At 37.5% G+C, this 13,774-nt stretch overlaps 1 protein-coding gene across 4 annotated transcripts in view; it reads right to left on the reverse strand.

The window, feature by feature from the left end:
• GNE (glucosamine (UDP-N-acetyl)-2-epimerase/N-acetylmannosamine kinase) overlaps nucleotides 1-13,774 on the reverse strand; it is a 36,295-nt gene that overhangs the window by 11,448 nt on the left and 11,073 nt on the right. For 2 of the 4 annotated variants that reach the window (XM_050913266.1, XM_050913264.1), the window contains exons 2-7: nucleotides 9,002-9,210; nucleotides 5,627-6,078; nucleotides 4,319-4,471; nucleotides 3,660-3,872; nucleotides 2,901-2,988; nucleotides 1,915-2,125 (exon numbers count right to left, since the gene is read on the reverse strand). In XM_050913266.1, the coding sequence (XP_050769223.1) occupies nucleotides 1,915-2,125; nucleotides 2,901-2,988; nucleotides 3,660-3,872; nucleotides 4,319-4,471; nucleotides 5,627-6,078; nucleotides 9,002-9,165 (1,281 nt within the window). In that variant the 5' untranslated portion in view covers nucleotides 9,166-9,210. Of the gene's footprint in view, nucleotides 1-1,914; nucleotides 2,126-2,900; nucleotides 2,989-3,659; nucleotides 3,873-4,318; nucleotides 4,472-5,626; nucleotides 6,079-9,001; nucleotides 9,211-11,292; nucleotides 11,368-11,718; nucleotides 11,907-13,219; nucleotides 13,243-13,774 lie in introns of those variants that run through there. The other 2 variants (XM_050913265.1, XM_050913263.1) reach the window with 2 other exon arrangements.

The raw sequence follows: 13,774 nt of genomic DNA on the forward strand, positions 1-13,774 counted from the left end.
AGGATTTTTATGGGGTTTTTTCCCCCCAAACAGGAAGACGGGTATCTAAATGAGTTAAATTCTTCACTCCTAACTATCCTTTCATTTATCAACCTGGATAAGAATTATTTCAAATATTTTTACACCATCACCAAGTAATTTTTATCCCATAAGCTTGAAGCTCACAAGTCTAAATAGAAATTTTGTGGTTTTTTCATTGATCTGGATAATCCGCTGATGGTCATGGGTGTATTTACTTGTTTCACTGTAAGATGCCTTTGCAAGTGATCTGGCATCAGACTGATACTGATGCCACTTTGGTAGCCTCACTTGCTGTTTTTTAAGACTTCAGTTTTTGTTATGTTTGCCAAGCATGAATTTTCATCTTTCTAAGTTAGCTGTCAAACATTTGTAATATGTTGTCTATGACTGGCAGAGCTATGCAAGCAATGCATACTTATTAATGCTATGACACAGGCAAAGGAAAGCTTCCTACTGTGCCATTACCAGAGAAATGGATTGAGGAACTTCTAAGCACGGAGACCATTAAATCACACAGTATCCCTAAACCTGAACATCTCTCCATACAGCCTTGTAAAGGCTGTAACTTCAAGCCTATTTCAAATGGGTTACTTTTGAGTCTGAAGTGCCTCTCTTCCTGTAAAACTCACTCAATCTTTAAAGTCTCTATGAATTCTAGCGCATGTATCAAATTCTACTTATTCTGATTATGGTATTAAACAATCAAGCACCTCTTTTCATACAGCAAAGGACCCAGTCAACACAATTAAAAAAAAAAAAAAAACAAAAACCCTGATAGGAATTTTAGAAGATCATCATACAACTCAAATACACCACCCTTTTCCAATGCAAAATCAACAAACTATAATTCAGCTCGTTTAAGAGACCTTTTTAAACCAGCTCCTACTATTTTGGCAATGAAGACTCCATACCCTTCCAGACTATCTATTCCAGCCTTCTCTTGCATTGACAGCTAAACTGGATAATAAGAAAAACTTTAAAATAATTTTCCCTTCCACTGTTCCAATAATTTACTTGTTCATGCACAAGTGAATCTGATATTTCTCTTCATGGAAGAGGCTTCTACATATCTGAAGACTTCCCCCCCCCCCCCCCCCCCCCCAGTCTCCTCTTCTCTAGACTAAACAATTCTAGTTTCTTCAACTTTTCCCTGTTTTCCATGTCTGTAATAATTATTGTTATTTTTCCTCCTGATTCTCTCTCCAATTGGTCTACATCTCTGTGGTGTGATGCATTACAGTGAACACTGTTCCAGCTGAGGCTCAGTACTGTCTTATTGATTATGCTTCTATGCAGGAAGGTACTGAGAATTTTTGATTACTGGCTGTCCTTCTCTTGGTAGAAGAGATGCAAAATTCTGTATCCTGAACCCACCCACCATGAACCCACCACTCTCCCTCAGTAAACTGCTTTGCTACATGCTGGTTGTTGCTCAAAATGCTTCTGTTTGTCCATTACATGGCTGTGTAAGGCAGTGGGGAAGTAAAAAGACTGCTCTTGGAGCCTTTCCCTTTTTTGCTGACATATAAAAAGTTGCAGGGTGAACCGAGTCACCTTTTACGGTGAACGAACACATCTGAAAGTTGTCCTGTTCTTCAAGGTCTGTATGACTTTCCACAGAGAGGGAGCAGCTAGGATCATGCACCAGCAAATGGGCTTTGTTAGTTTAACAGCAGCCTTAGAAAAGCAAACCAGCAGGCAAGTTCTATCAAGACTGCATGAGAGGTGCAACAAATGAGGGAAAATCTACTTTACCCCTCAACAGCAAAAGCCAGTACAACTGCTTTGTTTTGGAGCTCTTTTGCATTGTAAGCCCATATCCCCACTGTAGGAACAGAACCACAAAGCCCAATGGAGTTTGCAGAATATCTAAAAGCACAACAGAATATTTACCTTCATACTGACAATTGCTACTCGGAGATTAGTTCCACCTAGATCCACAGCCAGAGCACTCTGTGTCTCTAGAATATGGTCAATATCTTGAGAGATATTATCTTTGACAGGAGGAAAACAGAATTTCTTTTGCAATGGCTCTTTGAGGTCAATAGATTTAAGGAACTTCAAAATCCTTGGAACAGCATTACCATCTCCATATATTTTTGAGCTATAATATGAAAAAAAAAATCCATTTAATTGGAACTAACACTGCAATCTATAAAGTTCTTTATATGACAGAAGGCTGTAACACTGTGTCATGACAAAATTATGATATGGCTACTATAACAATACTGCAGCTCACACTACTCGAGTCTGTCATGTGATATGGTAGATAGTGTCAGTAGTTTGACGATCACACAACAGATTGTGCAAGTTTGGCATTAGCTCCATTTTGGAATACAAAACAGGAATGTAGAAAACTGGGAAGCTAATGATGCCCCTCCCAAAAATTAAAAAAAAAAAAAAGTTTAATGAAAGGACCCACATAATAAAGCTCTAAAATTATGGAAAGTTTATGTATGCGCTACAAGTCCAGACAAGATGTACTTATCACACAGATGACAACTACGTAATAATAAACTATACATTCATGTCAGTTTTCAACATCTAAGTCTGGTTTTAAAATACCATCATACATGGTGTCAGACATTTGGTATTACAGAATTCAGTTTTATTACTCTATTGAGGTTCTTCAAAACATTAACTCTATTGAGGTTATATCAAAACATTACTAGTAACATTTTGCTCTACAAATACTAATCTGCATACCAGACATTGCACTATGATTCTGAATGAGGTATGTGAAATAAAAAATAATTTGTAACCTCAGATTAGTGCATTAAAAGCACTCCAATCAAATATGATGAACCACCTCAGGACTAAATGCCTTTTACTCTACCACTTTAACATCCCCTCCAATGAAGCAAGATGAAGGTACTTACCATGGATACTGTTTACCAAACTGCAGCTGTAGAGCATGCAGAATTTTATCCTGTGTATCAGCATCACGAACATGAAGAACATTTTCACCTAGATGACAAAATTTAACATAATAGGACAGGTCAGCTCCTCAAATTACATTAGAGGATAAGAACTGCTTTCGAAATGAAGAAATAATTGTTTCCTTTGAGCAGGAAAGACTCCAGCCAGATCGACATAGCTTTTCATCAATTATGTGCCTCCCCTTCCTCCCAATAAAGCAATGGTGACTCCTATGATATGCTGTCATGCATTACAAAACACTAGAGAGTAGAATATTAGCCTTCAACAGAACTCTATTATTAAATTAAAAATGCACGAATGAAAACAGGGCTATTTGTGTCATATCTGCATATCTCTGAAATACCACAATACTTCCTGACGTGGTGAAGAGTTCATATTTTTTGAAGTGAAATTTTAATAAATGTCAAACATCAAACTAGCTATAAAGGAAAACAATTAGTTGCCTGTTCTGCTAAATGGAATCCACTGCAAATGGAGATATATGTTAACTTGTCTATAGATAAAAGCCTCATTATCTTATGTAAAACACACAAGCAGCATTAACATGATATAGGAATAGCCAGTGAAGCTTTAAAATGGGTCAAAATTATGTTGCACTGATACTGCAAGATGGCCTCTGTCAAGCATTCATTTGACTTTATCCTGTGGAAGAAAAACCTCAGAACCATGAGGAAAAAAGCAGTTAAGCAAACATGTACCTGTTTCTCTTCCTGTCTGACGTGTCCCCAAGTTGATGACAGGTGTACCAAACGCTCCCACCTCTCTGACACCACAACTGCTGTTACCAATCATACAGCCAGCATGAGCAACCAGCTGAATGAACTGGTCAAATGGGACATGCTTTACTGCCCGAAAATTGGGATGATGTTCAATGCCCTTCTTCCTCATCACCCGGACCATCTCTTTGCTTCCTACAGGAAAACAAGAGGTAGAATAAATGATTCAAGTTCTATTGTTAAACTGAAGGTCCAAACATGCAAAGGAACTAATAGCTGTTCATTGTTTTGTTCTCTTTTTATCCTCACAGTGTAAGTTGCAGAGCTGGGCACGTAAGCCCAAGCTTGATTCCAAAATCCACTGCAAAAATCTTTTTGTAGTTTTTAGTTAATTTAAGAGGCACTAATATTGCTTCTACACGTCACATGTTTTCCCTTCATCTTCCTTCCCACACTGAAAAGCTGAAACGTCCTCCAGCAATGTGAATATGGAGCTGTAGTGGATGCACACATGATGCTGAGACCATCCAGCTATTTCCATCTGGCTGGAGGTTCTGGGATAAAAGAACTCCATAAGAACCAATGTACACTTTAAAGACAATCTGTTATGTGTCTCTCTCTCATGAAAGTATTTTACTCACCTGCATCCACATTAGGGAATAGAACAAGTGTTCTCTTGTTGAAGGAGATGAGTGCATCTAGTGTCAGCTCAAACATCTTTATGGAATGTTTAATATCTGTGGTTACAGGATGTTGCAGAGCAACTATATAATCTCTGGTTTTGACGTCTTCACCTGTCCAAATGGAGCCCAAGAAAAGTTTTTTCATTGGCATAGAATAGTAGGAGGAAGGAAGGACATACTTTTGAAACTACTACTGTGAAAGCCTGAACGGTCAAGGCACTGAATGGGATATCTAACACTTAAATTTCAACGCTACAATAAAACTCAAGGGAGTAACAGGAGGATCTAGCTTGTTACTTGCCTCTCTAAGCAAGTCTCATAACTTTAGAGACCACTACCTAAACCCCAACAAACTGTTAACTTGCAGGCCTACATCTAAAGCTTTGCAAGACTATACCAGGGTCAAGAGCCTGTTCTCACACCAGTGTAAACCTGGAATAACACGAAACCCCTGAAGCTGCTCAGGTTTTCTGTCAGTTGTCCATCCTCAAGCAAAGACTTCATTCCCGTTGCTTTAAAAAAGTCAGTCATACTTGTTTTAGTACATTTGATAAAGAAGTTTTTCTGCAAAGTATTCACCTACTGATCTAAGAAGATTCCAGCTTGCAGCTACATAGGCTAATGTGCCATATAGGAGATTGCTTTGTCAAAGAGAAAAAGCAAACACAAAACCCTATTGTTTACAGGAATTATTTGTAAGTCAATGAATATGAAACACCTAAAGCCTCTGGCACATGTTGCCCTGTTGCAGTGCATTCCTCAAAAGAATGTTCATAATATAAATACCCTTTGATTTTTTTTTAGATTAGCCCTGAGCAGGTTTGATTCTATTTAAATGCATCCTTCACACCAAAATAACTGTTCATATAAACCTGTTCTGTTTTTAAATTGTTCAGCTCAGAGAAATTACCCATTAAGGAGTTATTTTTTTGATTTGGCAAAAAGGACCAGATGTGTCTACTAGGACAGATTTCTAGCTTTCCAGCTACACATGGTAGAACACAGAACAAAAGAAAAAGATAATGTAGGAAGAAAGAAATACTAGATACTATTACCAAATATACTAGTTTTTTCAGAAGAAGCACGTTGATGCTTGATAATCATCTCCAATTAAGCAAACCTAAACTTACTAGCAAGAAGTCCACCTCTTTTTCCTGGACTTTTCTCAGAGCCACTAGTCAACAGATCCCACAGACTGATAACCTAGTTACTGAGTTTGTTTAGTGTTGAAAGTCATATGAAAAACATAAAAAGTGGACTGCTCACCTAGCCACATGCGTATAATACTCATGTAGTCCTTATTTTTGGCAGAGAGAAGCTTGTCATACGAGGGACAGCCCGCTAAAAGGATGCGGTCATGGTCTTCACACATGGCTATCAAATGCTGCTCTGCACTCCTTGTGCAGCACACATGGTAATGGGCCAGTTTGGTTATAGCGTGTCTGATAGAGTCATCAATGGTCCCACTGACTTCCCCACCTTCAATGTGAAGAATGCGAATATTCATCAGGGCTGCAGATGTGGCCAGGGCCAAAGCATCAAATCTGTCCCCGTGAACTATCATTATGTCAGGTTTCAGGCGGTTCAGGACATCCGGTAACTTGACTAATGCAAGGCCCACTGACTCCACCATAGCTGCCTCATCCTCCCCTCTCACAATGGTGTGCAATCTTGTGTGAATATCGAAATCATCTTGTTCAATCATACGATAGGTATTACTGAAAGTAAGAGCAAAAGGGTTAGAGTAAATACAACTTGGTTTTACAGCAACATAGGTTGAACAAATTAACTGCATATTAGAATAGTTGTACTGGGTTTGAACAAAGGCCTGCTTATCACATCTCCTTCATTGAGGAAACTAGTTTTTAAGATTTTAACAGAATGTTCTCATCCATATGAAGATCTTCCCTCATATTCCAAGCATCAAGTTTTTCTAGACACCTTTAATGAGGAGCTTTGCTGAATGTGTTCTGGAAATCCTCAGAAATCAAACTCTTTGTTCATGTGTTTGCAGAGCCTTTCGGGGAATAGATATGGCATGATTTCCTTTCAGGAAAGGTACGTTGACTCCTCACCAATATATTGACTTTGCTGGACAAATGTATAAATACAACAGATATGATGCAAAGCCAAGGCCTGTATGTTCAGGCCTGTATGTTCAGGAAAGACATCCTGCAGCCAGCATCCATTTTTCAGATTCTGTATTTGAGCTGTATCAAGACTTATATACTCATAGACTTAAGAAATCACTGCACAAAGAGGCCTTAAGTTCAAAAGAAACAGGCTTTCACACTAAAGAAAAAATGTTTTCCACACATACTACCAGCTTCATTCCATAATGAGAAAATTAAAACACTCCTTGAATACTGAGAATTGTTATTGTTTACAAATACGTATTTAAAATATGAAAGATCACACATCTGTATAAGATTACCTGTCTTCCACATTCACTAAACCTGACCTAAGTAGTCTGCACAGTCTGGCTGGAATAAGAGGGAAAAAGCCCAGAAGTTTTCCAATTTTGTCTTCAACTCATCTGACACATTCATGGTCTTATTCAAAGAATTACACTTTTAAACTGGTTTAAATCAGATTTAATTTTCATTAAATCCACTCTGCTACTCACATTCGGCAAATGGAAATCTCATTATCTGCAAGCTGAGCAAAGATAGCAAAGACTATAAAGTGCTCCAGCTCAAAAAAAGAAGCAATCTCCATACTGCGTAACTAAAGAAAACCCTATCTATCTATTCAATTCTGCTCACTGCTGTAACACACAGGATATATTCCTACAAGTAACTTGTCAGGTTTTTGTTTTTTTTAAAAGGCAAATCCTTTTTATGTGATCCGAGTGCAGTGGCTCAGATTTTTATAACATAAACTGCATTACATTTCCAACTCCATTTACCGTTACCCTTCATAGACCTGCCATAGACCTAAAACTATGTACATTTATCTCAAAAAACTTTCTTCTCTTTTCTTCTGTATTCTTTCCCTTCTGAAAGGTCAAAATCTAGGGAACAAACAAGACTCTGCATTTTTGGTGTTTTGTTTCTTTTACTATCCTCCAAATGTGTCAGTAAGAAACATTTCACACGATCCCTATCATTTGAATTCTGCTACTGTTGATTACCCTACTCAAATCACTAGAACACATACGTTTTGAGGACCCACTAACTCTCTAGGATCCCCCAGATTAAGGAGTGCAGGGCTAGGTCCCAAAAAAACCTCCAAGTAGTACCAGGGTTTAAGAATACTTACCACAAAGCAACTAACAGCAACAACATTTGTCAGATCAAAATCTCTATTGCTTTGTGCATTACAAATCATTTACATCAGAGAGACAGGTGTTAAACACCTTGGAATTGGAAAAGTAGTATTTCATATTACTTTGCACAGGTCTTGCACACAGCAAAGGTTTCAGGACTATAGAAAAATCAGGGCCATGTTTCTCCTCTTCAGCAAATGAAATGGAATTACCTGATTTGTCCAATCAGACAGGACGTAATTCAACATGCTAACCTGGCAAGAAGTTTGGTTGGTTTTTTGCATTTGTTTTTTTAAATCAGGTTAGTTTTGTGGTGTTGAATTCACCTTGCCATGTTATTAGATAGAAACAACGTCCAGTACAAAGCAAGGTACAGAGCACTATACTGAGAATTGGCAGCAGTGGAACTTTGAGATAATGTAACTTCCTCACACCCTAACTTATAAAGTGCCAAAATGTCTCATTGGACAGTCCAAAAGGTGTCTTTACTTGAAGATATGCATAACATTTCTAAAAGTTCAGCACTGCTGATATGCTGCAAGCCTTATGCTAAAGTCTGATTTTGACTTGCAAAGTAAGCGTTTTCCTATCTATTTCACTTACTGGGCCTAATCTGGTAAATACAGCCTGAGCAAAACCAACCAACCAACAACCACAACCCCAGCAAGAAAATGCATGCTGTTCCTTCTGCCCCTTCCCCAGCAAACAGGAGAATATTCACCTGGGATGTGGGAGGTCCTTCCAAAGGAAGGGATTTGGACCAAGACATTCTATCCTTCCAGGCAAGTGATCTGACTGCTTACTTATAGGGTGTTATGGAGGGGACCCTAATCTCTCCTGCCAAACCATACCTAATATATCTATCAGTTATTCATTTTGTCAGAAAGCGACAAGCACCCTTTCCTTCCTCCACAATCCTGGAAATAAGAACTAACAGTATCCCCGTGGGATATGGAATATGTAAGTACTTTCTCCAATAACTATGCAAAGCAGAAGAGCTGCAACTTAAAATGACTGAAGATGATCTTTTCTCTGTGAAAATTAAAAACTCCAGCACATTTTCATTCAATAATCACCGGATTCTTAGGGAAATGTGAATGAATTGAGTTTCTCACTTCATACAGTCTGTGATCCTGTTGAAGATCTCAATTACAGCATTTACACAAAACTTTCTATAATTCCAAGATTGGTTGGAAAAAACCCAGAAATATGCAATCTCAGAAGGAGCTGCAAAATGAAATAAAATCTGAAAAAATACATTTAGAATTTTTTTGTGTACATTCATGATGACAAGGATTTTGTTACCTAACATTCATGATGTTATCGCTAACACCCCAGAAACAGATTGGCAGAGATACAAAAATTCACCTTACCCATAATCATCAATCAGGTGGGAACCAAGCACTACGACATCAAGCTCAAAGAACTGTGGTTCTGCCTTAATACCAAACATAATGGGAGCTAATTTTGAATAATCAGCACGGTTGCAAGTAGCAACACAAACACGAAGTTTGTGGTTGTTTCCATTCTTCTCCATTACTTCCTTTTGTTTCTGTTTTGAAAGATTCTTGAAATACACTTCCTGAAATAAGAGGGGGGAAAAAAAAGCAGCATTAATAATAACCTTTATAGCAAGTAAATGGTGCACTTCATGAACAACATAACACAAGTGCAGTCCAGAACTGTGGACACACACTAACTCATCCATTCATGAGACAACTGATACCTTACAGAACCTATCATTAGAAGATTTTAGAAAAGGACAGATTTATTATTTTTTTAGTTAAAACTCACTTGATTTTAATATCTCTATTTCTATAAAGAATATATAAAAATTCTATAGAAACAATATTTAAGTATTATGAAGTTCAGCTGTAATTAAACAGTAAAATGACTTTTTCCTGGTCAGATGGAAACTTCTTTATAAGTAGAAAAATCATTGATGCCTTAGTAAATGAAAGAAAAAAATCTCATATTCCAAAACCACAGAATGGAACGAACTGCTAAAAGATACATCCACTCACAGACTCTGTGAACAAAAAGAGAAAGTTTTTGACTGAGCCAGTTTATGTATTTGTTAAACACACTTTGATGAGGTAAAATGAGTTAAACATTGACTTCTAAACCCTTCCATACTGTTTTGCAGGCCAAAGTACATCAAGATATTCAATAATACAATATTAGGTTACAATAATACAACAACTTTTGGAGACAAGTAGACAAATAAGGATGATGATTATCATCAGGCAATTTGGAGGCTATTAAAAAAAAAGGGTTTCTGACAACTGAAATGCCACAGAAACTCAAGTATTTTTACAAGCAAGATCAACAGTTACTGTAACAAGACATTTTCTCTAACCCAATTTTACAGCTTGTTTAGTTGCTGATTAAACTATGTAATCATTTTTAATGTTTACCTATCCTCCGTTTACTATTTTGCCTTGCTGTTTTTATTGTGTTTTTTTTTTTCATTTAGCAATTGCAAAAAACATTTTAGAGAAAAAAAAAGCCTATTAAAAAAGGATACAGCAATAACTCCCCCCAAATAACCCAAATTTCCTCTCCCCCACAAACAAAAACTAAGTTGGTAGCAGAGGGTATCAGACCAGCTATTTATAAGTTTTTTGTTGTTCTCCTTCCAAAAATAACTGTATTTTAAGTAAGTACCATCCTTTTGGTATGAAATCTAATGTTATGTCAAATTTTTACTCCAGTTTAATGGCAAGTAAACTTTCTCCCGATTAAAGCCCAAGAATTGCTCACCTCTGACTCAGAGCAATATCAATCTCTGTACTGGTTTTGAGAGCTAGGGAAGCTCTTTCTGAGCAGCAGCTATGCAAGCACAACAATACTGACATCCAGTGCTCCGTTTATACTACATTTAATTTTTTTCAGTAAATTTTTAAAAGAAAGGCTATTGTGACATCCCACTCTTACGAAACTTAGAAAATTCTGCAACTTTTCAAAGATTTCCCTATTTTTAACACACATTAGTTTAGGTTTTATCACACATAATGAAACAATGTTTTGGTATAATAGTAATGTTAGGGTGATCAGGAATCTATTCCAAGTTGTCAAAGGTAAGAGACATTTCTAGTCTCCACTTGCAATCCACTCTGGCTCTGCAAAACTATGACTAGCAGTGATGCTTCTTCTAGTTTAACTTGAACAACCACAATTCCTGAGAGAATCGTTTACACTACCTTTCAGAATAAAACTGAAGTGGCAAAAAGCGAAGACGGCTGCCATGACTAAGGTCATAAGAAATGGCATTTCTCATTTACTCAAGCAAAGCAGCTATGGCTACGCCAACCAACTTCAGCAGAATAGATACAACCTGGAATTTCAGCATTTGATTACTATAATGACAAATTAAGTTGAGTTCTATGGATTCAGCCATAAAGTAATAGATATTATTTGGTTTACATTGAGCCCCTTCATTTGAATTTACATTTGAACCTTACTTAAAAAGTAGTTTGTTAATTAATTACTGTTTTACACTTTCAAAGGGTCAGATGATAATCCTTCAGGCAAATTAATTATTTTCTCATGCTGAAAACATACGCACATAACTGCAGATATGATGGCTGTTTTAATTTAATCTTGTCTTTCTTTTTGTCCAACAGGCTTGAAATATTTTAAATGTATGTACAAAATTCAGTACCTGATGTTGAAAATGTAGAGAGAGTACTTTGCAGGATTTTAGATGCTCTATGTCAGAGAGCATGTTTTCCTGTATCACCGAGTGAAACCTGAAATCACATTAGCTAGATTCAGATCTAACAGAACCACTGCTTTCTCATTTCTAAAACAACCCCTTTTTAGAGATGGTTCTGAGCAGGACATCCTGTCATTGCATATGTAAAAACAGCCACTAATTCAAATAAAATAACGTTCAAGATGTGAAGGCCACTTCTGACATCCCTTTAAGCTTGTTTTTGAAACTGCATGAATAATGTTAGTATAGTTAGAAGCAAACCTCTCACAAGACTCTTCAAGTCAGCCACTGCGGCATACATATTCTATACTATATAAACTGAGAAGCCAAAGTAAAAGGGCACAGAATAAGGAAGTGACAAAGTGAGCTTACCCAAAGTCTGCTTACTCCAAGTTACCTGCCTGAGCTAGAACCGTCACTTCCCTTCTGACAAAGCAGTTATCTTTTCATTTACGCAAAGCAGCCTTTTAAGAAGCAGAATAGTTTTCTGTCCTCCTTGATCTTCAAGCAGTGTCTAAAATTCTAGAACCCTTCAATCCAAATCCAGAAAATACCATCTCCTAAAAGAGTAAGTGTATAAGTTGTAAAAAAAATAAATCTCGTGGTTCACCATAACTACAGATCTACCAGAACTGAATTGCTAGATCACACATCTTTCTGGCCACACAGATCACATTTAATTACAGCTGCTATTGGCTGCAATAATGGTCTCTTGAAATAATTTTGGAGGTAGATGTGGAGATACTTCAAAGGCATATGAACTGACCAGAATCAAAAGCAATTCATGCTATTTGTGCATTTCAACTTCTGTTAACGTTAGGTTTCAGTAAGCCCCAAAGCAGAACTGAGTACTGTGTTAAACCTCTGTAGCACAATAGTTTCAAAAAATTGCAAGTAAGCCACACACAGGCCTTGGTGCAGACACAGTTTTTCTACTGCTGTCAGCTTTAGCACAGGTTTTTCTGAAGAACCCAAATATCTACCCTAGCAAAAGGACTGATAACAATCCAATATAAGTGTTAACTACATGGGGAAATTTACCACTAATTAAACCAGTTTACTGTTTTTCAGGTTAAGTTGGATGATGATTTCTAAAGAAACATGTGATGTATTGCTACATCACAGTTTAAAAAGAGTCAGAATTCTCTCTCGAGTCTGACCTATTCTGAGCCTGTAAATGCAAAAATAATTCTGTATTTTCAAATAGCATTCACTGTCAACAAGTAATGGCAAAATCCCTTCAACCATTAACAGTATATTCCTTCAAGCAGAGCTGTAATGTCCTAGCTACATAATTTTAAGTTTGTTACCACTATTTTTTTAGAATTTATTAACAGGTTTTGCAGGCTAATTATCTCTTTCCAGAACTGTTCACTGAAATTCTTTTAAATAATTAATCACTAACAGTTGCCTCTTAGTATCTAGGTGTTTGATGATATACTGAGTTTAATCTACACAGCCTTCTCCAGTCTGGGATCTTCCTGTTCCAAGGTCTACCTCTTCCACCTTGCTGGGACTAGTAATCTTCAGCAGAAAGGAGAAGAAATAAGACAGTGCTCCATGAAGGACTACTTGAAATAATTAATCTCTACTTGTTTTGATCTACTGCTCTTCCATATCCCATCTTAAGGCCTTTAGATTATTAGAGGTTCAAGGACTTTTTAAGACTGAGGAATTCTGGGCCAGATTTTACAGCAACCAAGTAGCTACTATTGCTGTTAGCAGTCTCAAGTGCATGAGACAGCCCTTTATCAGTGTTTCGCAAACAAATGGTATCACCTGTATATTCTACATTCACATTTCTAAAGCGATGATTTTAAAAATCAAAGAGCCTAGAATACTCCTCTTTACTATCTCTACACTCTGCATATACCTGTGTGCTTGTGGAGTCATTCGATCTTCCCACTGGCTTCGCTGTGTGGTACGCATACAGGTTATTCTACCCCAAACTCTTCTCACACGATGTACTAGTATGTGTGTTCATGCCACCCTTCTTTACCCATGGAGCCATTGCTTCTATATTGCCTGTATGCACACACATCCAGGGTCTGTTCCTGCAGCCCTATGCAGGTGACCATATATAAAATCAAGTCTTTCAACAACCCCCGTGAACACATCTGTGTGAGTGGAAAAAGCATTCTGTCACCCTGTGCACATATACCCCATGCTGAAGGGAGAAACCCTTCCCACCATTTCCCCCCACGAATGGGATCAACACTTTCACTGCCCCCCTTTCTTGTGTGTATGTGGGATCACCCCCTCTACACCTCTCAAGTATGTACGTATTTATTACCCAAGTGCAGGGTCTGCCCTTCTGTACCTCCTTTCCTCCACACCTGCAAAGTACTGTTCTGCTGTATGCCCCCAATATACACTAGCACACACCTCTGCATGGAAAACCCTTCTGCCATGCAACATACATGTCTGC

Source organism: Gymnogyps californianus, chromosome Z, assembly GCF_018139145.2.
Source record: "Gymnogyps californianus isolate 813 chromosome Z, ASM1813914v2, whole genome shotgun sequence".
NCBI lineage: Eukaryota > Metazoa > Chordata > Aves > Accipitriformes > Cathartidae > Gymnogyps > Gymnogyps californianus.